Below are 25,889 nucleotides of genomic sequence, written 5' to 3' on the forward strand. Positions count from 1 at the left end.
GGAAGAAGAAGAAGAAGCGTTGTTACAGTGCGCATGCGCGTGAGCTGAGGCAGAAACCTGCTGGCGCCAAATTTGGAGACTACTGGAATAACTGCTGCCATGTGGACTTTACTCAAACTGAACAAAATGAAGATACGAGTGGAAACATCTGTACAGTGTTGGACTATATAACACATATACATGACTGTCATAAGGACTTTTGATAACAAACAGTAGATGGCAGCATTACGTCATTGAAGTGACTAGTCCGTCGAATCCGAAGAGGAAGAAGTTTGGTATATCTTTCAAGTGGCGTCTTTCTCCAACCGAGGAGAGGAGCACGATGTCGTCGCTGACTCTGCACGGGGTGACGGTGGACTTCCCCTTTCCCCCGTACGACTGTCAGAAGGTCTACATGAGCAAAGTGATCGAATGTCTCCAGAAGGTGAGTGGTGATGCGATGACGACACGCGTACACGGCCGTGACGTCGTGCCGTGTCTCAGACATGTACAGTACAGTGAAAAAAAGATAAACCTTCTTTTTTTAGTAAAGAGTGCCTCATCGTGGTTGAAATCACACTGTGTGTGAGACGTCTGATGATGCGTGTGAATCTATGGCCTATAAATAACATCGCGATATATGTTGTTGTATCGCGATACACACGATATATATCGCGGTATTGTTAAATCTCCTTTAAAGCACAATTCAACCCTTTGATGCATACAATCAGTGTGATGGTTCTAGTCGACCGACGTCTGTATTAAAGGGACAGTTCAGTGATTTTGAAGTAATATGTCACCTGATGGAGATGGTGATCAGCATGTCACTTAACGGAGTTTGGAGGAGAAGTGGAAGTAGCGAAAGTCAGAGTCCCACTGTTGCAGAGGGGATCACCGAAAATCCTCATTTTCACCACATTTTGAAACGTTACCTAAAAATATATATTATCCGTTCAATCGTACACTAAATGATGTATTTCCTTCACTGCAGACGTTTAAGTTCGCACTTCTTTTTCAAGCGTACTTCGGCCATGTATTACTGTGCCAACTCGCGCCGGTAGCTAAAATCACTTTAAAACTATCCCTTTAAAACATTCTTTCATCTTAATTATAATCATTAATGGTTTTTATTGTCTAGTTGGCGCTTCACGTTCACTTTCACGTTGTCCACGGTGCTCTCTCTCTGTGTGTGTGTGTGTGTGTGTCTGAGAGCGAAGCAAGTCTAACTCCGGCGGCTTACAAAAGTTAACGTGACCGTGTGTAGTCGCGGTATTCGCGCTATAGTCCTTTAATACATCTCACGTGCAACAAGCCGCGATACATCGAATATATTCGCGATACCGCCCGGCCCCTATCTCCCACAGCAGCACATCTCAGAGCGTAGGGGCTGCTTGACCAGCAGGACTTGGTATTCTGTATTAATATCAGCTCAGTGGATCAATACATATTGAAGGTAGCAGAATAATGAATCTGGGAAACTTCATAGTTCTTGTTCTATCACCTGATGATAACATCTGCCTGTTTGTTCCAGAAGGTGAACGGGGTCCTGGAGAGTCCCACTGGCACAGGTAAAACCCTGTGCCTGCTGTGTGCCACCCTGGCCTGGAGGGAGCACTTCAAGGACACCATCTCCGCCCGCAAGATATCGGAGAGGCTGGGTGGGGAGATGTTCCCAAACACGCCGCTGTCATCCTGGGGATCAGCTGCTACGGACGGCGACACGCCAAGTATGTTCACACCAAACCCGCAGACATCTTGGTGCATGTCAGCATGTTCCACCGGCTGTGTTCCTCTGGGTTATTGTTAGGTTGGACAACTTTATAAAAACTCAAAGATTTTTGTAAGGATACCTTAAATTTAGTAATGTCTGAAAGTAAACACTTTTATTTCTAGTGTGGGGATCACAGATTAGCAGTGCGACCAGTGGAAATATTAGCTACAGCACCCCATGCATATTAATCCACACATACACACAGTTATTTCTGATAAATTTATGCTTAAAACATTATGTAATGTTCTTTACTTTGTGTAGCTGTATGAAACATAAAGTAAGTGTTGTGTGTTCACGTTATTTTCCAGCGTACTACACCGATGTCCCCAAGATCATATACGCCTCCAGGACACACTCTCAGCTCGCACAGGTTATCAATGAGTTGAAAAACACTTCGTTCAGGTACCCTGTGTTATCAAATCAGTACAAGATGTATTATTTTCTTTACTTATTCTTTCAGTTGTGATGAATGTGATTGTCAAGGCATCTTATTGTCAAATATGAGACATTTACACGTTCGTTCGTCTTGTCCGTTTCAGCGTAGCTCGCTAGTAATCAATAGCATGCACACTAGGCAGGTCATGACATAGTGTTCATGGGAAATTTTAGTTCTACAAGCAGTGTTGCCAGATACAGATTACGTTTTCAAGACAAACACACAAAACCGCCCAAATGTCTTGGTGGCAAACAGACCAATCTGGCATCACTGACATGGCATGGTTTCTGCAGCCGATTCAAACAGACGCCAAAGTAAATTTTTACCTGGCGAGTTGGCGGGTGTCAATTTGAAGCCCTGGTTGTGACCCTTTTTGACTGTGGTCATTCAGGCCAAAGGTGTGTGTGCTGGGGTCAAGAGAGCAGCTGTGTATCAACCAGGAAGTGATGCGTCAAGAGAGCAACCATGTCAAGGTAAACTAACTAAACCACTGGTTTGTTCTTGCCACAAGAACTGTGTGTGTGTGTGTGTGTGTGTGTGTGTGTGTGTGTGTGTGTGTGTGTGTGTGTGTGTGTGTGTGTGTGTGTGTGTGTGTGTGTGTGTGTGTGTGTGTGTGTGTGTGTGTGTGTGTGTGTGTGTGTGTGTGTGTGTGTGTGTGTGTGTGTGTGTGTGTGTGTGTGTGTGTGTGTGTGTGCGTGCGTGTGCGTGCGTGCGTGCGTGCGTGGAAGCAGCAGCAGGTGGCTGTGGTTATGGAGATGGTCCTGAACTAGTCTGCACTAGATCTAATGACGTTCCTGTGGGTTTTTTCAGGTCCACATGTGCAGAGGAAAAGTCTCCACCAGGTCGTGTATCTACTACAATAATGTTGATGGTAATGGTTTCACACACAGGGAGGTCTGAACTGAGGCCAACACTAAACGATCATGTTGAATATTTTCTCACATATCTAAATGTCAAACATGCTATGTAATATTTTCTGTCCACAAATGAACCCTTGCATGTTTTCTTCTTTAGAGAAGAGCACTGACAGAGACTTGGTGGAATCCATCCTTGACGTGGAAGACTTGGTCAAATTCGGCAACAAACAGAAGTGAGATTTATCTTTTTTATCTTCACTAACAGTCTCTCAACTTATTTACATCTGCCACTTCAATCAAGTGTCAGTACATCAGTGACCACCTCCAGAAAGGGTTTGGCTGAATTGAATTACTCTGTCCTCGATGAGATGAGATGAGTCCTGTTTGCTTTTGTGCCTTTTCCTCCAGGGTCTGTCCTTACTATCTCTCACGTTCCTTGAAGCAGCAAGCAGATGTCATTTTCATGCCCTACAACTACCTGCTGGATCCAAAGGTGAGCTGCAACGAGGAAACACATTTTCTCTCTTACATCTGTTGGTATCTCCCCCACTGGCCACGCTGTCTCCAGTGATCTGATCACAAGAGGACAGCTCCCAGTTCATGTGGCCCTACATCATTTCTGTTTACTCAGACCAAATTATGTTGTTTTTATTTGGTCTGACTTTGACAGTTGAGTCTTTTGTCAACGTTATCGCTGGATAGATAGATGTACTTTATTCATCCTAAACTGGTAAATTTTAGTGTTAGTGAGAATTAAGGGTCGTCCCATTTCCTCTCTCTTGGCCCTACCCCTCCGTTCTTCCACTCCACCTGAAGTCAGCATCTGACCACCCTACGTTTGAAGGGCTGTTTGAAGTGGCGTGAAGGGGTAGATAACCCCTACCCCTGGGTCTTCAGGCAAAGGAGAGGGGTAGGGCCAAGTGGGGGAACCCTAAGTGTATGCTAATAGTAAAGTTTGGTGATTGACCCTCTCTAATACATGTGGTGGTCCTGTTCTCTGACTTTGTTCTGCAGAGCCGCAGAGCTCACAACATTGAGCTGAATGGAGCTGTGGTCATTTTTGATGAAGCTCATAATGTGGTAAGATGTCTTTAATGTGTATTTGTAGTTTGGATATATATATGAAATCTGTTGCACTCGTTTAATTAGGAGCGCTTGCGAGAAGTTCAAAGGCCACATCCGTTCATACCTGGCTGATCACTGTGAAGTGGCCTTCATTGTCAGATTGTTTGATTGAAAAGTCTCAAACTAGATTTGACGCCTCCATCAATGGAGTCAGTGATTCAAACATGGTTAAACAAGCCCTTTGTGTGAAGCATCGAGAGTCTACACATTTGCTTTCTTGCACAGCATTTCTTAACAGTTCACTGCACAACAACCGGAGTGGAGGTGCGAACTAAAGAAAATCAAATGAAGTTTCGGCCTCTAGCCTAAATGAAATGAGCGATTCAGGCCCATGAATGTGACCGTGACATGTCCGTGGTGGTTCTCTCTGAAGGCAGAGGATATTATATTCCCACCACGTGATTTCTGTGTCGTTTACAGGAAAAGACGTGTGAAGAGGCGACATCGTTTGACCTGACTCCGTATGACGTGGCCTCAGCTATTAGTGCTGTGGACCGGCTGCTGGCGGAACAAGCTGAAAACGCCAGCCACGGAGACTCTGTCACCGAAGACTTCAACGTAGAATCCCTCAACTCTGGTTTGTGGCAACACAGAGAGAGACATAGACTAAGACTTGCAGACATATTCGATTGTCATCAACAAACATGTGCGTCTGTCATATGTTATTAAACAGCTGGTACTATGTCTTTTGTTTCAGGTTTAAAAATGGATATAACCACCATTGCTAAAATCAAACGTAAGTATTCTGAGGTATAAAGAAGATCGATACCCGAAATATCCCATGAACTGTGTGTGACTCTGCTCCTTGGGGGGGTTTGTCTGCTTTCTCAGAGATTCTGCTGGATCTGGAAGCTGCAATCGATTCATATGATGTTCCGAGTGACAAAGGCATCACGAAACCTGGAATGTACGTCAGAGTGTGGTAGTAGATAGTAAACACATTGCACCTCTTCACTCCCAGGTGTCGGATAGTTCCATTTTATTCATGTCTTGTTTTATGAGTCTGACGACTTGCATGACTGGAATGAGAGATACAAAGTTAAATATGATAAGATGTAGTGTATGTGATGAGACAATACACGTCATTGAGAGAAACATTAACCATTAAAGCTGCCAGCAGCATTAAACAAGGCCTCACACCCCGGTGCATGTCAGAGGTGCCGGCTCACACGGTTGTGCGACACTGAATGAGTAAGATGTCATTTCTTGCTTTTGTGCATGATGCATTGCATTTTTGTACCACTTCCTGTGTCCACTATGTGGCGCTCCAGAGCATGCACCAAACATGCCTTTTGTTGCCGTGGGCACAGTCGAATTGTCAAATTTACTTAGGAAGTTTCCTTAATCTGGAAGTGATCCATGAAGTATTTCCTCAGCACCATGATAAGAGCTGTTCAGATTCTCTAAATGCATAGGAAAGGTGCTTCAATGCTTCCTTTCCTATCTCCTTTAGCATAGGGTACACTGGAGCTTGCTATGTGAAAGGAAAGGAGAAATAGACGCCCCCACAATTCATTGTGGCAGCGATATTTAACGTGACACAAGTAGAAGAAGTAGAAGAGTATGAATATGACCCAGAAGAGACGAACGTCATAATTTAAGTTACATTTACATATGAATCATAACACCTGATGTCACACGGTTGTAAAATACTGAAACATGCTGATGGAGCCGCTGAAGTTTTTGTAGTTCATCTTCAGAAATGTGTCGTTTCACCATGACAGACGCATCAACAACATCCAACGTCGCGTGATGACGTAGTTTAGTGAAAGTGGAGTCGGATTCTCTTTTCCTAAGTCCGATGAATCCTCCATTACAGCTTTCATTGACCTCATGACATTTTCCACTGAGGTCAAGGAAAATTGGTTTGGAAAAGACGATAGAATGACGATCTGAATCCTTCATATCTGTGTGTCACTTGAAGACCAGACCATGAAAACGTCATGTAAATGGTCATCACTTCCTGTTGACATTAGGTGGCGCTATGAATATGACCAAATATTGGCATTTAGATGACAAGTAAAGTTTAGGGCACACTAGTCAATATATATATATATATATATATATATATATATATTTGAGTTTCAACAACTGACCAATGGTGAAACATTTTCAATTCAGTTAAACTTTACTTGTATAGCACCAAATCACAACATGCATCGTCTCAAGGCTCTTTACATAGTGAGGTGGAGACCTCACCACATCACAGAGAAACACACCAGTTCCCTCAATGAGTGGAATATCTGCCTCGACCAGTGGGAAAGAGGAGAGAGGAGGTCAGACTGGTTCTTATAATGACAGTAATAAAAACTGACAGCTATAGACGAAATTACATTCTTGATGATGATGGTTATAACAATAATACACGTGGAACACCTTGAATTTTGCTAAGCTGCTAGTACAACACCATCTGATGAAAACTCACAATTTTCATAAGAAACAACAGTGAGAGAAACACTCCAGTGAATATTGACACGTCTCCTTCTGTCTCCCTCAGCTTCATCTATGAGCTGTTGGAGAGAGTTCACCTGACCTACAGCAGCAAGACGGCTGTCTACGAAGCCCTGGAGCAGATCAGCGGATACTTAGCCGGCCGTCAGTATGGTTTGATTTTTCTACGCATTGTTTATGAGAAGATGTGTCACTTGATCTAGGATCTGTCTACCTGTCTGTCTTTATATTTTGCCTATGGAGTCTGACAACAGCTGTATTATGCTTTGGTCCTGATCCATATTCATGTAACATTTTGCCTTCATCGCACAGACCATGTTTCAACATGAGATTACCCATCCATCCATTTTTTACCTATACCACTCAATCCTTTAAGGGTTGGGGGGGCTGGAGACACAAAAGTTTATGTGTAGTAAAAAATATAATGTTTCTCTTCAGAGACGGGAATATTCCTGAACACAAGTGGATTGCAGAAGCTAGGAGACATCATACAGGTATGCTTCCTGGTTAAGTTAAAGGAATAGTTGTACATTTTTGGAATGTACTTTTTCTGTTTTTTTGAGTGAGAGTGAGAGGATAAGGGTGAGGTCTGACTCATGTCAATTGTTTGTTAAATATGTAGCTGTGGTCAGGATGTGGGGACACATACTAACACCCCTGAAGATGACTTATTATAATTTAATTTTTATCCATATAAAAACCTTGAGATAATGTATGTTGTGATTTGATTCTTGACAAATGAATTGTTTATTTTAAGACAGCTCCAGCTTATTATTCCCACTTTAACCACAAAGCATTGTTTTTTACAAAACCCTTTGTGGAAAAAGAAAAAATAAGCATATTACCAGGTTTGCTGAAAAATAGTAGAAGACATCCCTGATTCATTACATACACAGCAGTTAGCTTTCTGTGTCCTCGCTGTCTTTGTCTTGTAGTTGGTGTTCTGCGGTGAGCCATCAGAAAAGGACCGACAACAGCAGATGCAGTCCAACACTGCTCATTTCAAGGTGGGTGTCGATCAAAAGCCACGATCGGCCATGTGGAAGTGATCTATTCTCTCCACGAGCTTGTTGGTTGTGTAAATGATGTGTAACCTGCTACCATGTCCACCTGCCTGGCTCAGGTTCATATCCACAGAGACAACAGCTTTCAAAAGAAAAAACAGAGCGCTGATGTGTGGGCTTCATCCTCATCCAAGAAACAAGGTGATGGCGCACAGCTTCTGACGTGCTGGATTATATATGTATATGAATATATACATATATAATCATGGCCATGAAATGTTGCTGACGGTTTTAGTTTAGCGTGTCTCACTGTGCTGTCCCTGCTCTGAGTCAACCTGGTTAAATGGTTCTTCTGTGTTTCTGGGCACCTCGTAGGCAACATTCTCAGTTACTGGTGCTTCTCCCCTGGCTTCAGCATGCAGGATCTGGTGAATCAAGGTGTTCGCTGCATCATTCTGACGAGTGGGACCCTCTCTCCCCTGTCCTCGTTCACTTCTGAGATGAGGATGTAAGCTGTCTCCTATTTGTTTCTCCCCAGAGCTCGTTTTGGGGAGTGGGTCCAGAATCGACAGCTAGAGTGTTAATGTGTTGTCGTCTAGTCTGTCCACCATGTTGTTGCAGACGGACATAACTCAGCAGACAGTAGATATGAAAGTGACAAGGGACAGTGAAGCCTAATAAAGTGAGGCTAATCTGCATTTGATGAGAAAGCAGCATCTACCAAATTCTAGAAAGTCAAAGCAGCGTCCTAGTCAACAGGATTTATTATCCTGAATATCAGATTTTTGTCAAACCTAGTCATTCTTGATTTAGTTGTACTGGCAGCAGGTAAAGCTCAACCTTGATCCCAATGTGTTTGTGTTGTTCCTGTTGGTGTAGAGAGTTCCCCGTGTGCCTAGAGAACGGCCACGTGATAGAGCGGGACCAGATCTTCGTCAGCGTCATTGAGCGAGGCCCAGATGGAGTGCAACTCAGTTCAGCATTTGATAGAAGGTTAGTGTTCCACTCTACAGACAAGCATCTACACTTTGTGTTGACGTGTCTGCCCAAATACAAGTAACTTCAAATCATGCAGCCAACGTATCGTAGGGCCAATATACAGAGACACATTCACACCTACGGTCAATTTACAGTCTCCATCCACCTCACCCCATCTGCATGTGTTTGGTCTGTGGGAGGAAGCCCTAGAAACCCGGAGAGAACCCAACCATACACGGGGAGAACATGCAAACTCCACACAGAAAGACCCTGGGTGGTTTGAACCAGGATGCAAACCCAGAACCTTCTGGCTATGAGGCGACAGCACTAACCACGACACCACCGTGCAGCCCAAAATAAGTTTTCACAAAGAAAATAGAAAATCAATATGTCAGTCAGTGTTGATATTGTTGCCACAAATAAATCGAAATACTGAGAAGTTTTAGTTTTAAGAAAATTAACCTTTGCTTGATTACAAAAATGTTGTGGTGTCCAAATGGCTAAAAGAATGTGGACACATGCGTCGCAGACCACCTCCAACTGTGGTCAGGATTTGGGAAGATGAATGTTCAATATTATCTTCTATCATGCTGATGTCCATGGATTGTGAGAAAGCAACAGACAGTTAATGTCTTTTATTAGTGGCAATTCTAATATATTAGAGAATTAGATACTTACTGTATACAACACCCCACCAGCTTCAGTCTGTACAAATGGGCTGCACACTGTCACCGTTACTTTTTGCACTGGCTCTAGAGCCTTTTGGTTATTGTTGTTAGACAAGATATTATATTACATTATACAGTGTATAATGCAGGTATCACTCAACACAGATGATTTGATATCTTATTTTTCTACACTTAGTGTCCTCTCTGTCCGTGATGACTTTGGTATTGTCTCAGTCTAAATTGAATATCTAGAAAAGTGAGAAATTTTTACATTGGACCAAAGACAAGTTGTTGGAGCGTTATCAACTCTTTAAACATTTATTGGCATTCTGTCATCATCTCATCTTACACAAATGGAATGACTCAATGGAGGAATTGAGTCATTCCATTTGTGAAAGGTATGTATCTCATATGAAGTAGGACCAGAAAACAGTCTGTTGATAGATTGGTGGCCTACAGGTCTACAGGTTGGGTTCAAATGTCTGAGTGAAGCCACAGAAAAGTCCGGGAGCGCTGCACACTGGAAGACAAAGTAGGGAGGAGCGGAGCAGGTCTGCTCTCATCACCTGAGTGATGTCAGGCCTCTGGGTGTCATGAGCACATGACCTGAGATAAGGATCAGGAACATTTATTATTATATTGGATTTTTTTTTTTAATTACACAAACACTGCAAATGTATCTGTGAAATTCTATAAGATTCGTTGACCTTTTCTGAGATGGAGACGGTAAGAAACATTAGATAAAAACCCTGCAAATGTGATTAAAGGATAACAATATTATATTATTATGATAACATACTATCATATATCCTGTAAATAAAACTTTTCTTCCTGTGACAGGTTTGTTCCTGAAAACATGGCATCTTTAGGCAACACTGTCGGTAAGACCAAACAATACATGTCATCATCCTACCACGTTTCTGAGGACATGAGAACTGTTGTTGTTTGTCGTAAAAGAAGTAGCATACATTGGTGTTAAGGTAGTTCAAATACTTTTTGTCGTTATCATCTCATAAATATGTCTCCTGTTCTCTCTCCTCAGCCAACCTGAGCCGTGTGGTTCCCCATGGCCTCTTGGTGTTTTTTCCCTCCTTCCCGTTAATGGAAAAAACCCTGGACTTCTGGAGAGTGAGTGGAAATCATGAGGCAGTATGATTCCTGAAGAGAGTGTTGTCATGTAAAATGGTGTGTGTTCTCTCATCAGGCCAACGGACATGCAGACCGCATTGAAAACATAAAGCCTATGTTTGTTGAAACCAAAGGAAAGGGCACCTTCACTGAGGTGAGTGTATCTTTTTATTAAAGAGGCAACTGACAACTTCCTTGCCCCTAGTGGCTCCAGGTGGTATTACTGGTTGTTCTCTGTCGTAAAGACGCTGTAGCAGCAAGACGCTGGTAAACACGCAGTTACTTTTCCTAAGAACTCCTGAGGAAGTTGTCAACATCACATCGGAGATAATGGAGGAGAAGAAAGATGTATTAACACCAAGCTCTTTCTTTGTTTTGAGATAAGATAAAATATACCTTTATTCGTCCCACAATGGGGACATTTTAGGTATTACAGCAGCAAATTGGACAGCAGAATATAGAAAGCAATAGGAATGTACAAAATATAACATAAAATATATAAATACTATCTAAAAAATACTAAGATAACTAAACTAAAAACAACCTTAAAAAGTCAAAGATGTTAAAAGGTCATGGCTAACTCACTGCCAGCAGGTGCCTACTGTCCAAAGCCGAAGACGACAGTAAATATTCCAAATTGAATGAATAAATGATCTTGAATCTTGCGAGGTTCAGTTGTTTTTCATCACTGGGTACAGATACCAGTAGAACGCTCTTCTCTTCCTTGTATTGGTTACGCAATGGGTGATGCAGTTCCTTTGTGCCTCATCCTGATGGCCAAGAGAATCACATGGTGAAACAGGACCAATATACTGTATACTGTAAGTATAGGCCAAGATATCTGTTTGCATTGCTAAGAAAACTCCCAGAAATGTTCAAAGGCCTCGCAGGATTTATTGAGCTTTCATGGTGTGCCTTGGTGAATTTCCTGAAAGGACTTGTCAGTGTGATACAAACAGCTGATCTTGACTCTTTGTCTGTTTGCAGACTATGGACGGTTATTACAACAAAGTCAGCGATCCAGCGTCCAAAGGGGGAACCTTCTTTGCTGTGTGTCGAGGGAAGGTGAGGTCACTGCATGTCCATGGCGTCTGGAAAGGAGCTTACATGTTTCAGAAAATTATCTTTAATTTGGCAGCTTATGCCGCGTTCACACCGGACGCCGTGCACATTACCGCGTCGTTTTGCTCGCAAGCAAAAAAAACATTCGCCCGAATGTTTACCTTTTCAATGCCTTCCACTTTCTCTGACAAACCTCATCCGAACAAAGACACACACACACACACACACACACGTTTACATGAACTGTTGAATGAAAAAAGGGCAGACAGGAATGCCGACGGCATAGCCAAACTAAGCGGTTGTGCTAACTGGGGCTAACTATTCAGCTAGAGTCCAACTTCCTCGATCACTTTCTGCCGAACCCTCTCCTTCACCCGGTCGGGCTGCACACACACACACACACACACAGCGACAGTAGTGATCCTCCATTCCTGATACAATGACAGGACATGTGACGGAGGGAGGATCTCAACTTTCATTGGCTATTGCATCATGCAGATATGCTGCTCGAGTTCAAATATTTATTTCATATTATATTATATTATATTTCAACTCAACTTTATATTCTTGAAAAGTAAGCCTTCCGTATGTGCTCTTTTAATTATTACTATTTCACCATATCTCAAGCCCCTTTTGTTATCTATATATATATATATATATTTTTTTTACAAATGATAGAAATGTAAACAATCCTTGTATCGGTTTAAAATATAACTAAAACTTTTAGTTTTACAAACTGACATTCCTTGTATCAAGAGCTCTGAATGGTTTGTACATTCAGGTCCAGAATTGTTGGAATTCTTTGACAGAGATGAATAATTTAAACTAAACCATACAACAAATAGTTGTTCATTTAATGAAAGCACAGGGCTGTTCCAACTTATGTCATTATTCAGTTCATTCAGATTTCAAGGATCAAAATATTGATGTGGAATATTGTGTAAGGTTTAAACATATGATCTTGATTTTTATTTTATAAAAATAAATATAGGATAATATTACTGTTTAGAGCAGAGTAATAGATCTTTGCATGTTATTGGGCAAATTAAATCAATTGTGTGGAGGAATTCAGCAGCACCAAACAATCTGAACTTCCTGTAAGTGGAGAGCTACTCAGATAGTTACAACAGTCATCCATAACATACATGTTACCACCATACCTGCCTGAAAATAAACAGGACATGAATGAAAATGTATATTTCCTGAATGCTAAAACATAAGCAGGCAGACGTTTCAGCACAGTAGAGCTACAGGTGCATATTATACAGCCTCTTGGCACATCTTTATCAAGGGGACCCTGAGCCCGGTCAAGGAAAGACGGTGCTTGCAGGGCAAATATAAGTTTGGATCTATCCATCCATGTCCATCTAACAGCATTTCTGTCAATGTATCCCTGCGTCAGGCCAGCGAGGGTCTGGATTTTGCAGACAACTTTGGTCGGGGTGTCATCATCACCGGCCTTCCCTTCCCTCCAAGGATGGACCCTCGGGTCATCCTGAAGATGCAGTTCTTGGATGAGATGAGCCGGAGGAAAACCCCTGGGGTAAAGGTGAGGGGAGTTTGAAAACACTCGAGAAAGAAACAATGTTTTTAGAGGTTCAGTCTTATCGTGGTTGGTGCTACTTGTCTTTCTTTGTGTGCGTGCAGTACCTGTCTGGGCAGGATTGGTACCGACAGCAGGCTTTCAGAGCTGTGAACCAGGCCATCGGTCGAGTCATTCGCCATAAGGAGGACTATGGAGCCATCTTCCTATGTGATCACAGGTCTGACATCTGTTACAAGTCATATCATAACCTAAACTGACACACTGAGGTCTCACGGGTTCCTGTTTAGTAACATCTTAACTGGAAGGACTCTCAGAGAGCAAAAAACATAATAAATATAACCTTAAAAGATATATATAAATTATCTGTGGGCAAGTCACTTCACCCTAAATTGCCAAGACGGCTCTGCTGTCAGTTTATGAATGATGTGTGATAGAAAAAGCGCTGTGTATAGAAGTGATGTATGAATGTGATTTATATAAAATACAGTCCAGTTACCATTTACTTGTCCCACAGGTTTAGAGGCTCTGATGCCCGGGCTCAACTGCCGTCGTGGGTGAGGCCTTATGTACGCCTGTACGACGGCTTCGGGAATGTGGTCCGTGACGTCTCTCAGTTCTTCAGGGTTGCACAGAAAATGGTGGGTCCTGGCACTTCACTGTAAAAGTTTGTTTCAGTGTGTTTATGATTTTCATTATTCTGAGTGCAGTCCTGTTCTAAACATGAATTTGCCTTTCTTGCCGAAAATGTTGTGTGAATGCCGCTTGGTTGAAAAGCAGAGCAAGTCAAAGCGCAGTGCGTGATGTCACTGCATTTCTATTTTCATGGTTCTACCTACCTTAACATGTACTTTGACTCCATAGAGAGGTTGTCCAATGTGGCAGCTATTTTAGATTTAATCTTTAGACAACTGAAAAGTTTGAGTCAACCAAAAGTCATTACATTTCAGTCGACTTTTTGTCAAAATTAAATGAGGCTAATACAAGTATCAGAAATTGAAATCAAGGTGACAGGTTGTATCAAGTGTTGAAATTCATAAAATAATATTTTACTTTTAAACACTTCTACTTGTGTAATATCTGGATTTAATAACTAAGTTTTCCTCTTCTTCAAAGAAATTAAGTTTATTTTCAGACCTATTTTTTTTATATATACTGTAAGGGCCACAGAGAGGCTATAGTACTCTCCACTGCTGGAGACATCTACTTACTAATGTGATATCTCGAGAACTGCTCATCTTTTCAGTCTCACACTTGTCATGTGTGTTACGGACCAAGAAAGCGGTTCAGGGTTATGTGTACTGTGGCGAGATTTACCGAAACAGTTTGTTATCCGTGCGTGTGAACGTGAGGGGAGCGGGGCCTGGCGGCAGTAATGGGGCAAAACACACGCACACACACAAAAACACACACGGGCAGCCGAAGAACAGCATGCGTCTTGTGAGCCACAGGTTCTCCACTGCTGGACTACATGCACGTCAGGAAAAATTTTATTTTATCTGAACTTTTAACATTTGTCTCCCTGTCTCCTCTCGTCAACGAACAATAAAACATTCATTTTGTCTCAATTATTTTTAATCAAAGATCTATTTTTAGCGCATTAACGGCGTGTCTTAGTCATGGAAAAAAGGTTTGTCAACGAAAATTAACACTGCTCCAATAATGTCTTGTATTGTATTTTGGCAGTCTGCTCTTGAATGCAGACAATGACAAAGTATTTCATCTGTGACTCTGACCTGCTGTCATCACTTTGATACATATAACATCCTGTTTGTGCCGCTGCACTATGGGAGTTGATTCCAGGTTGATTTGTTGGCTTGTACTGACTGTCGGTGGTTGCGTTTGAATTTGCCAGAGGCCTGTGGTGGAGAAGAAGAAGACGGCTGCAACAGAGAGCTGTGGCACTTTGAGTTCACCAGGCCCTCAGTCCTCTGGCGTCACTTCCAGCGTATCCTCCCAAAGCTCCCACCCGCAGAAGGCCAAGGTGCTGGACTCTCACCTTCCTAGCATGAAGCGGAGGAGGCTCAGTGAGTATGAACATAGAGGCAGGGTTCCCATGAGAGTTGGTCCTCCGCGTGTAGTTAACTGTTTGTCTGGTCGTCGTTGTTAGATGAACACGCCGGAGGCAGTGGGATGGCCAGGATCTGTATCGAGTACGAGTGTGAGCTACAGGAGAGTCAGAGGAGACCAGCCAACCTGTTGGACGCTCTGGAGCGAGGCGACCACCGCGGTGGAGAGGACGACGATGCTGCTGTGGGAGAGGAGAAGGTAGTGTCTTCTCTTTTCTCTCATTTAGACCCTGTTCAGGCCCGATGTGAACATCCAAGTTTGTTAGTGCACACGTGACAGTAGAATGTGTCAACAGTGACCACTTGTGATCAGATCCCACTTCCCTGCTCTATATGAAAATAAACACATATAGTACATCATTTCTGTTCACAAAGACCAAATGATGTTGTTTTTAGCCAGTCTGACTTTACAGATATGTTTGCATTACACTGATAACCACATCCAGATGTTGGGTGTGTGTCCACACCTGAACTGACGGCTGTACACAGATGTAACTGCAGGTGTGACCAGGGGTTCTCTCGTGTACCGGTCTCTGTCAAAATAGTGGCCAATTTACTTTGGTGAATTTCAGTACAATGTTTTGTGTTTTGCAGGTCAGCACAGTTATTAGTATGTCATGCTGTGAAATAACAACGGTAAAGTTAATTTATTTGGGATTTTTACTGTCCTTTTTTTTCTTTTGAAGGCAAACCGTTTGTCCACACTGTCTATTCAACATGACAAGAGGATGGATGATGAATTGCGGGGAGGAAAGCGTAAAATCAAGTTGGTCCAGGAGCAGGTACGTACATGTGGTGCTAAGGATGATGAAACCACTCTGTGTTTTATATCCCTCTGAGGAATCTGCTAGAATTTCATCTCATACAGAAGAAACTAATGTGAGGTAGAAGACGGTGGGCAGACAAAATCATTTTGTGGTTCCATTTTAAGATTCAGTCACTAATTGATAATTACTATGAACTGACACACAATCTTTTAATCATTATGGTTTTTGCTATGTATTAAACGGGAGTCTGTTAAAGGTGACTGCTACTGAATTTACTCAGTTAATGTCAGTTGCCAGGAAGAAATATTTTGTGTACTGTCGAGAGAGAAAAAACTCAGGAAGTGCCCAGCACACTCTGAAAGGACACTGCACTATGACTAGAATCATAAAATTGAATGTTATATTATGAAAAGCACATACATAAAATGATGATCACTTAATCACACAGCCATATACAACTAAAGGGAGTTGCACACAGTTGAAGTGAGCGTTGCAGACTAACCATGCAACCGACAAGTCTCATTCCCCACATTCAGTTTCGACCTGTATGCACTACCTTCCAAATACATGGTGGTTGTTGAAGATGTTATGGTGTTGGCCAGTGATCATTGAGCTAAATTGAAGTACATGAGATGTAGATATCATTAGATTTATTTCTATGTCTGTAAAAACTTTTTCCAGTTCACATTGCTCATGTACGTGGTGTATTTCTCTCCATCATCGAAGAAAATCCGTGTGTCGGAGGATGCGTCTGGGGAAGGTAAAGCCGGCAGAGCCAAGACGTTCCTGGCAGAGATGAAGAAGTCGCTGAGCCGGGTGAACTTCGACCACATCGTGCAGGCTCTGCAGACCTACAAGAAGACGGACGACCTGGATGTCCTGCTGACTGAGACGTCTGTCCTGACTGAGGACACCAACACTCACGGTCTGCTCCGTGGTAAGTCCTCTGCCGTGACCCGTCAGGCATCGTGTGAAACACACACTGTGTTTCTCTCAGCTGATCACCAACTACATGACATTCCCATTATCCTCAGCTGTAGTTAGTGTTAAGTGCTGATTCTTACTCACTCACTGTCTTACAGAAATACAAGTCCAGTGTGCACTTATGCTGTGTCTGATGTCACCCAATACTCACTTTATCGTGCATTCATTTTGCTGTCTGTATGTTAAGTAAAAATTCTTATACCCTATATAGTGCACTCATTTTTTTTAACAACCAGTACAGGTACAGGTACAGAAAAGTCACATACTGATCGCTTGATCGGTTTTCTAACAGCTCATTCTTATTTCAGTGTAACAATTCATACATGCAATTTTCAATATGGTTTAAAGGTAATTCAGTAATTGATCATTATGTTTCTAAAGATAAAAGATATAAAAATGGAGCACACTGGGTGATGGTACTGTATGTACAGACAACTGAACTTGAGTTTTCCTCAATAATGTGTATTTTCATGTAGAGTTAATTCTGATGCGCCTCTGTGTCGCAGGCTTCTACCAGTTTGTCCGGCCTCATCACAAGAAGAGGTTTGACGAGAGATGTGCAGAGCAGACAGGGCAGGGCTGCGGATACAAGCCGGACCACTCACTGTCCAAGGACGAGAAGAAGACTCTGATGGAGCACAGTGGTACGGATCACTGCTCGCTTCTCTGTCAGCACTGAGCAAAGTTGGCTAGCTAAAAAAAAAAGTATATATATTTTTAAATCATTGAGTCATTTTCTCAGGTCATATATTGATAATAATTTAGTCTATAAAATGACAGAAAATGAGATCTACTCCATGAGTGATGCTTTGTCCAATTTACTGACCAAACCCCAAATCACCCTGGACATCATTGGGTACCAAAGAATGTTTGGCTTTTATGTATTTAAAGGACAATTTTTCCATTGTCAAAACTGGACAAACTGATACTGTATGTCAGTATGAAAGGATCAAGTGATGGAAATGTGACTGAATGGGTAGAAGAAGAAGAAATAAACTTGATCTGGTGTAACCAGGGGCTTGTGTTATCCAGGCTCAGATAGATATTAAACAGTCACGTGTGAGTCAGTCTAATGACCTGGACCCTTCTCTTAATCAATATTATTCTGCTCAGTAGATTTGTCTCTTGCCCCACTCTTTGTTTTCCTTGATATTTGAGGATTTCGTTTTTGAGTCTTAATCATCACAATATTAATTAAGCAATCAATAAGACTTGATCTATATAGCTCTTTTCATTAAAAAAATGCAACACAAAGTGCTTCACATACAATGCAACACAAAAAAGAAACCCCCACCCTCCGATTGACACACAGACACACAGAGACATTTACTCACGAACAAACTTACGATGCGAGGCGAGGCTAGAAAGAGCTAAAAAGAAATAACTAAAATATTTAGTAAAAACATGAACGAGGAATCCCAGGAAAACGCTGTCTCGCTTATTTGCAATGAGGAAAACACCAGAGGCAGAGTTAATAGAAAGATTTAAAACTCAAATACTCAGTAAAAAGTAGAATAAAATATATATATACTGTACATGCACACACATATATACATACGATATATACATACAAGAGGATAAAATAATAAAATTCACCGAGAAAATTTGGGTTAATAAAATATATGATTAAAAGGAGAATTAATTAAAAAATTAAAGATTAAATTAAATTAAGCCTAATATATCAAATAGTAAAATAAGCTGAAATATAAATAAAAGGACAAGTTTAAGAAGAAGTAACATTCAATTAATAGCTAGCTTTTAGAGATGACAACACTCTGTGCTGTCTTCAGGAATGCTGTTCCAGAGACGAGAGCCATAGTAGAAAAAAGACGCCTGACCGTGGGTTTTAGTTTTACCTTTAGGAATATTCAAAGGCCACTGATAGAAGACCTGAGTGTCTGTTCTATTAGAACAGAACTGTCTCAATGGCATTGATTTATCAAGAGAACATGGCGGAGGGCTCGTCCGTTATGTGTTGTAAGAGCGAACAGACAGTGATGTAGTAACTATCATGTGTTATTTCCTTACTGCCACAGACAGTGGGACATCCACCTGCAGTCAGCTGAACACAGAGCAGCTAAACAAAGGGGGACACCACCTGAACCAGCAAGGACTGAGAGAACCTCAAAGTGGTAGGACACCACTTCCTTTGACCTTTGATGCTGTGAGAGTGTACACTGAAGTGAGTCTCTCCAGGGGAGAAGAGCCACATGCCACACTAGACTTTCGTGTTTTACATTTATACCACTGAGCTCTAAGAGCTGCAACGGGCAGTGAGACGTAAAGCTGATGGCTGCAAGTCTGTTACTGCCCTGTGTCTACAACATCAATATTTACATTATCAAATCTGTAAACTCAGCCTCTACCACCCACAATGATGTAAATGATGATCCCACCCCTCATCTTTCTCCAGTCATCAAACTTAACTTTTACATGACTTTTACATCAATGACAGTAGATTGACATTTAAGCAGGGACTTGTCAGTCTTTGTTATTTAACGTGGAACTTCAGTGACATGGTGAGGGATGTAGTAACCTTTATCGTGGGTTGATGACCATTTATTATGACATTTATCATCTAAGTTGTTACCTGTATTCAACATGTGGAATGAAACATGAAATAAGCTCCAGCTCTCTCCTCTTGTCGATCAGCTTCTGCTCCAAAGAACGAGGCCCATGCCGCTTTTCTTGCCGATGTGAAAAAAGTCCTGGGAGCAGAAAAATCCACTCGACTCTTTCAGACCATTCACAACTACAAGAAGACAGACAACTTTGAACATCTGGTGACCACGGTGGTGAGCTTGTTCACAGAGAGAGACGAGGACTTCAGCCTTCTGGTCCGTAAGTTCTGACACTGATCACTGCACATGTGGACTGTACCGGCTTCACAACGTTTGATTCAGTGTTTCTCGCTGTTCACTGTCATGTTTCTTTTTTTTTTTCAAGGATTTGGCGTGTTCATTCGCCCTCACCATAAGAAGCAGTACAAAGAGATGTTGGATTCTTTGATTGGTCGGCCAGTGTGATCCTGCTGATGTGAGCGAAGACCTGCAAAGAAAAGGTAAACAGCAGCTTCATGGTACAGGTCATCAGGATGAAGCCACATAACAAAAACATGTGGAGGAGCAGCAGTCGGGGGGGTCAGGGGGGGTCAGGGGCTTGCCCCTCGGAGAAAGTCTTTGGTCATAAAAGACCAAATTTGTGTCCTCTGGTATATTCTAAAGTCACATTCCTTCAAATACACTGATCTGACTTATGAATATGAAGAAAGAATTTTCACTTTGTTTCATACAAAGCAGGAGAAAATGACACGGACAGGAAAAAACATGGAAACCATGTGTAAAATACATGTTGTGGAGGAACGTATTGATCATAAATAAATGTCCCGTTATGTCAATATTTTATCTCCAAAACAATATTTGGAGAATCTGCCATTACAACTAAATCCTCTTTTGAAGAGGAGCAGCAGTGATGTTCACAACGGCAGAGTAACTGTTACAACCCTCAAGTTGGTCAAAGGGTAAAGAATGGAGGCATAGCTGGTGTTAAGGCAATCAGCCGTTTAGTAATAACAAACAATTGAAAAATACATCAGCGGATGAGGACAAGTCATAAAACAAACAAAATCAAAAATAGCTAACAGGCGCGCAATCTGCCACTAAACTATAGAAACCAAAATACTGCATATCTGGCCTCATCTATCTTCATATAACAAAACACAAGGGGGCTGTCACCCATAACTCCTGTGTAAGATAGACATGAAATGAGAAGGTGCAGTGCAAAACGAAAATTAAGGAAACTATCAAAAAACTAACCTAATGCCCAGTTTCCTTAATACAAAAAATAAACAAAGTCTCATACTAGTTAACGGTTTTCCATCACGAGTAACAAACATACACTAGATACCTTGCAAGGTAACAATTGTGGTTATTGTTAAAACATGTCCCCCCCGGGAGACAGCGGATCAAGCAGTTGAAACTATCCCTTTTCTAAGTGTTTGTTGAACGGGTGGTTTGATAAAGCTTTGAATTGATTTTTTTAACTTTTTCTTACACCTCTCATGGTTTTGTGTCTATGCTCTGATAGTTCTGTGTGCTCATGTGTAGCTGCACCCCAGGAGGAGAGGACAGACACTCTAGGAAACAAGGCTTCTGATTAAAATATGGCCAATTATACAAATCAAACAGGGAATGAGAAATAAAGGCCACAATGAGCCGGCCCCAGACTAAGCCCCGTTACCCTTCAGCTGTTGTGGTAAATAAAGGTCCCGGTCTTTATTTGAGGAAATACGTTAAGGAAGTAACCGGCCCCCAGCTGCACATGTGGAAAGTGCTGGGTATGTTGGACTTCCTTCAGAGTGCGGGCGCCGGGCCTTTGTGAATGTGTTTTCTTTCATGTAGAGCAGGGAAGTGAGAACAGGGCTGGATTCAGATCGTCCTTCCTCTTTACTATTCCTTGACCTCAGTGGAAAACGTCATGAGGTCAAGGAAAGGTGTCAAAGAGGATTCATAGGACTTAAGAAAGGCGAATCCGACTCCACTTTCACTAAACTACGTCATCATGTGACGGTGGATGTTGTTGATGCGTCTGTCTGGTTTTGAAACTACACATTTCTGAGGTGAACTATAAAAACATCAGCGGCTCCATCAGGATGTTTCACCACCGTGTGAAATCAGTTGTAAATGATTCATATGTAACATAACTGACATGATGACTTCTTCTTTTTCTTCTACTTCAGATTGAATCGTTTACGTTCTTGCAACGTGCGCCACGTTAAATATTGCTGCCGCAATGAAATGTGGGGCGCCATTTTCACCTTTCCTGTCACATAGTAAGCTCCAGTGTACCTTATGCTAATGGAGATGGGAAGGAACCATTGAAGCTCCTTTCCTATGCATTTAGAAAATCTGAACAGCTCTTATCATGGCTGCTGTTCGAATACTTCAAGATTTAGGAAACTTCCTAAACAAATGATGCTACAGACCAACAAGCTCTGTTAGTGTCTTCATACGCACGCAGTGCTTGTTAGGAGACATTCTTCTCCATATGTGTTTTGACAAGAATACAAATAAAGAATATTTCTGTCCTTTAAATCATGTTGTCTTTCAAATCAAATTTGTATCTAGAAAAATGAGGCTGTGAAATCCAGTGCAGCCCCTGATGTGTAGATGTGTGTGGGGCTGTGTAACCTGTCGTCTCACAACACAGCAGTGCTTTAACCCGTTTCAACCCGCTAACACCCGGCGTTTTCTGCAGTGTGAACTAGTGTAATCGGCATTCAGCCCGGGTCAAATGACTCTGCAATAGACCCGGGTATTAATCGGCTTCACCTCCGATCGCACTGATGTGACGTCACATCCGGGTGAACGCGCTAATTTGCGCGATGACAGAGGCAACGAAGGCTCGACTCCTCTGACGGTAACTGCTGTCACCTCACCAGCTGTAGTAAAGAGACCTCTCGCATGTAGCTAGCTCGCTTAGCCTAGCTTTGGGTCGTTGGTGGTAACAACTAACACAATCCAGATCATGGATGAGGTTCAGAACGGGGCACTTTATTTCAACCCTTCGGCGGACACACACGGCCTCATCGGGCGGTCTCTCATTACACAGTGGCCATAAACTGTCGGTGACATGGATGATGAACGGCTCACTGGTTGCCATGCTTTCTGTTGTTTACACTGTTCTTCTTCTTTGTTGTACGGCGCGCGCCGCTCTCTACCGCCACCTATGGCCGCCACCTGTCACTACACGATCATCAGATCTGCTCGCAGTGTGAAAGAGGCCAAATGCCGACATGGTAATTTTGGTGTGAATGTGGTTTTAGTGTTGTTTACAGAACAACGTGCTCTGTCACATGAAAACTGTGTTTGTTTCTTTCAGCTGTGACGACTCGAGGACAGATTTTTTTTCTCGAGCAGCCAGAGGAAGTAGAATCTGAGATACAGCACGGTGGTGGTTGTGTTTCACACATTTCCTAATGACTCTTACTGCTGAGGAGCGTGGAGTCGCTCTGCCATCTGGCACTGAACTGATGGACCAGTCACTGTTGGAGCCTGTGGCTCCTGACGACATGACACTGTTCTCCTCTACATGAAGCAGAGTGAGTCACTAATTGAAGAGGTGACTGAGGCTGTAACGGGTTTGTAATATAACTGCTGCTCCGTCTCACATTAATGTCATAACATTCGAACGTGTAATATTTAGAAATAAAACATTTTTATAGTAAATTAAATGTATGAAATCTATTCATTGCTCAGGTTTGTTCTGCGACTCCAGCATGCTGCCAGCTGATTGGTCGACGCGGGGTCGTTACTAAGACAAGCTGATGCTATGTTTTCATAAGCTGTGAGGTTTGATCAAAGGAGGCAAAGTACATGGCAGAACAATGTAGGCTTTTCATGGATCTGATGTTTTCTGGTGTGAACTACATTTCACCCCACTCGGACAGATTGACCGACTAGTGGGAGCCAGGGGGCTGACACGATTTGAGGCAGTTGCTTGTTTAATTGATTCAATTTCAGTTTTATTTATATAGCACCAGATCACAACATACATCGTCTCAAGGCGCTTAACATTACAACATCACAGAGAAACTCAACAGTTCCCACAGTGAGCAGCTCTGAGTCTGTGGTGGTATCTCCTCCTGTCGTCTCCCTTGCATCTGCCTGTAGTGTAGGAAGAAGCTAAGAGACAATCGTATGAAAACTGAATGTAGCATTCAATAAAGGATTCCTTTGGAGATTAATGAACCGAGGACGTTTCTCAACTTGGAGCTGGATTTGAAATGAAAGTGTCTTGCACTTCGTCCCCACGTATGTCTGCAGCTTCTGCTCGAAGAGATGAAGACGAAGACTCTTTTCTGTCCTAAATATTCATAAGCATGTGTAACTAAATAATCAGGATCAGTCATTAATGTGGAACTTCAGTGGCATGGTGAGGGATGTAGTAACCTTCGTCACGGGTTGATGACCATTATTATAATGACCATCATTTTACTCACTATTACAGAGAAACACAACAGTACCATTACATTACAGCAGCAAAGTGGGCAAAAGAATATATAAGAAATTTCCAAAAAGGGTTAGTATGTACAAAATTTAACCAAAAAAAAATAACATTCAATTAAAAAAACAAAGGTATATAAATACTATAAACAGAGCAGTAGCAATAGTTGCACATGGAATATGAAAAAATATGAAATATAAATATTGCACAGTTAGTTATTGCACTTTAAGTGTATCCGTGAATCATTTTAGAGTGGTTGAGTCCTGTGTGTTTGTGTGTCCCATTTAGAGCAGTGCTGGTTTTACAGCCTCACAGCAGCAGGAAGCTCCTTCACACACTTAGGGTGAAGGAGACTGTCTCTGCACTGAACAGCTCCTTCAGTGACTGTGTCCTGCATGGGGTGGGAGTCGTTGTCCATCATCATCATCATCCTCATCATCCTCCTCTCTCCCACCACCTGCACTGTGTCCAGGGGGCATCCTAGGACAGAGCTGGCCTTCCTGATCAGTCTGTCTAGTCTCCTCCTGTCAGCTGTTGACATGCTGCTGCTCCAGCAGACCACTCCATAGACAATGACTGATGCCACCACAGTCTCAAAGAAGGTGTTGAGGAGTGCCCCCTGCAGTCTCCTGAGCAGGTACAGTCTGCTCTGGTCCTTCTTGTGCAGTGCCATGGTGGTGTCTGTCCAGTCCAGTTTATTGTTCAGGTGAACACCCAGGTATTTATAAGAGTCCACTCTCTCTATGACCTTTCCCTGGATGTTCACCGGTGTTGTGGGGGGGTGACTGCGCCTGCGGAAATCCACCACCAGCTCCTTGGTTTTCCCGGCGTTGATCTGGAGGCGGTTCCACTGGCACCAGTCCACAAAGTCCTGAGTCAGTTCTCTGAACTCCCTATCATCGTCATCTGTGATGAGGCCGGCGATGGCAGAGTCGTCAGAGAACTTCTGCAGATGGCAGGTGGCTGTGCTGTACATGAAGTCTGCAGTGTACAGGGTGAACAGGAAGGGAGCCAAGACTGTTCCCTGTGGCGCTCCTGTGCTGCAGACTACTGTATCAGAGACACAGTCCCTTGTCCTCACTTAACAGGAAGGAAAGTCTGGCAGAACCAGAACCAGTTTTCGGATGAAACGTCTGCTTCGACCGGCTGGTGAGAGAAGAGAGATAAGAGAGTTCTGTCAGACTGGTTCTTATAATGACAATAGAACTGACACTTAGAGATTAAATGACCTTGATAATAATGATGATAATATATTTATACATTTATACATTTAATGCTGATGGAATAATAACAGGATTATAATTCTAATAATATTGTTGGATTTGGATCCTGCTGTTCTGGAGTAACAGATTCTTGCACGTGGGGAGAGAGGGAACAGAGTCAGTGACATGTAATGTAAATGAGAGAGAGAGAGATGCATGATGGGAGTTCCCCCAGCAGTCTCGGCCTATAGCAGCATAACTCCTAACTATTTTCATTTCATAATAATTTATTTTGTTCATTTCAGTGTAACCCAAAACAAAACACTTATTCACATTCCATGAGCGAAAAAGGAGCAGTAAGAAGAATAAATCTTGTATATGAATAACATATATACAGATTCTCATCCCCTTTTCTTTTTACAAATTGAAACCAAATCAATTATACTTTTAGACAATTATATTAATCAGTAGCAATCATGACTTAATTATTACTCAATATATTTTTTAAATTGAGAAGTAGTTGAGCAACATTTTAGATCATTGTCCAGAGAATTCCACAGTTTCACTCCCTATACAGAAATACACATCTGCTTCGATGTGCTGCGAGCGTATGGACTTTTGAAACTGTACTTCCTTCTGTGATCCTCATCATATATATAATATTTATCAAAGAGGAAGGTTTTAGAGAGTGTATTGAAATAACACTTTGCACTGAACTAACATATAGCTAACTAATGACATATAGCTAAATAACAACTGACACCTATAAAGCTTGACATACGTTAAACTTAAGATTTCATAACATCTTGCAGAGCCTGCACTACGTGCATTAGACTAATTAACATACAGACAGTAGATGT

General features: G+C 42.1%; 1 protein-coding gene across 6 annotated transcripts; it reads left to right on the forward strand.

The window, feature by feature from the left end:
* rtel1 (regulator of telomere elongation helicase 1) lies at positions 1 to 24,174 on the forward strand. 6 transcript variants are annotated; one of them, XR_007030513.1, is made up of 34 exons: positions 6 to 424; positions 1,511 to 1,706; positions 2,059 to 2,152; positions 2,578 to 2,659; positions 2,997 to 3,057; positions 3,201 to 3,276; positions 3,452 to 3,536; positions 4,058 to 4,123; positions 4,589 to 4,745; positions 4,866 to 4,904; positions 5,000 to 5,075; positions 6,666 to 6,763; positions 7,058 to 7,113; positions 7,555 to 7,626; positions 7,743 to 7,824; positions 7,999 to 8,131; positions 8,503 to 8,616; positions 10,110 to 10,150; positions 10,312 to 10,397; positions 10,474 to 10,551; positions 11,385 to 11,462; positions 12,862 to 13,008; positions 13,107 to 13,222; positions 13,520 to 13,643; positions 14,858 to 15,029; positions 15,113 to 15,270; positions 15,758 to 15,853; positions 16,565 to 16,775; positions 17,329 to 17,466; positions 18,859 to 18,954; positions 19,475 to 19,663; positions 19,769 to 19,883; positions 22,582 to 22,619; positions 22,703 to 23,054. XR_007030513.1 is itself a non-coding variant. In XM_047331241.1 (33 exons), exons 1-32 carry the CDS (start codon positions 323 to 325, stop codon positions 19,846 to 19,848), a joined length of 3,399 nt encoding a protein of 1,132 aa, XP_047187197.1. In that variant the 5' UTR covers positions 6 to 322; the 3' UTR covers positions 19,849 to 19,883; positions 21,561 to 22,296. The 6 variants fall into 6 exon arrangements, 3 of the variants coding, with proteins under 3 accessions (XP_047187198.1, XP_047187197.1, XP_035499792.2); XR_007030512.1 differs by lacking the exon at positions 22,582 to 22,619 and adding an exon at positions 24,116 to 24,174 and having other exon boundaries at positions 7 to 424; positions 22,703 to 22,922; XR_007030511.1 differs by lacking the exon at positions 22,582 to 22,619 and adding an exon at positions 23,080 to 23,917 and having other exon boundaries at positions 7 to 424; positions 22,703 to 22,922.
* Positions 24,175 to 25,889: the final 1,715 nt, after the last annotated feature.

The sequence above is a fragment of the Scophthalmus maximus genome, chromosome 3, assembly GCF_022379125.1.
Source record: "Scophthalmus maximus strain ysfricsl-2021 chromosome 3, ASM2237912v1, whole genome shotgun sequence".
Lineage (NCBI taxonomy): Eukaryota > Metazoa > Chordata > Actinopteri > Pleuronectiformes > Scophthalmidae > Scophthalmus > Scophthalmus maximus.

Excerpts from the sequence above, each read along its gene's own strand:
- rtel1 (XM_047331241.1), top strand. The coding sequence starts at position 323 with ATGTCGTCGCTGACTCTGCACGGGGTGACGGTGGACTTCCCCTTTCCC. Across the intron at positions 13,009-13,106 it reads GGAAAACCCCTGGGGTAAAG|TACCTGTCTGGGCAGGATTG; the intron begins GTGAGGGGAGTT and ends GTGTGCGTGCAG. Across the intron at positions 16,776-17,328 it reads CACTCACGGTCTGCTCCGTG|GCTTCTACCAGTTTGTCCGG; the intron begins GTAAGTCCTCTG and ends TCTGTGTCGCAG.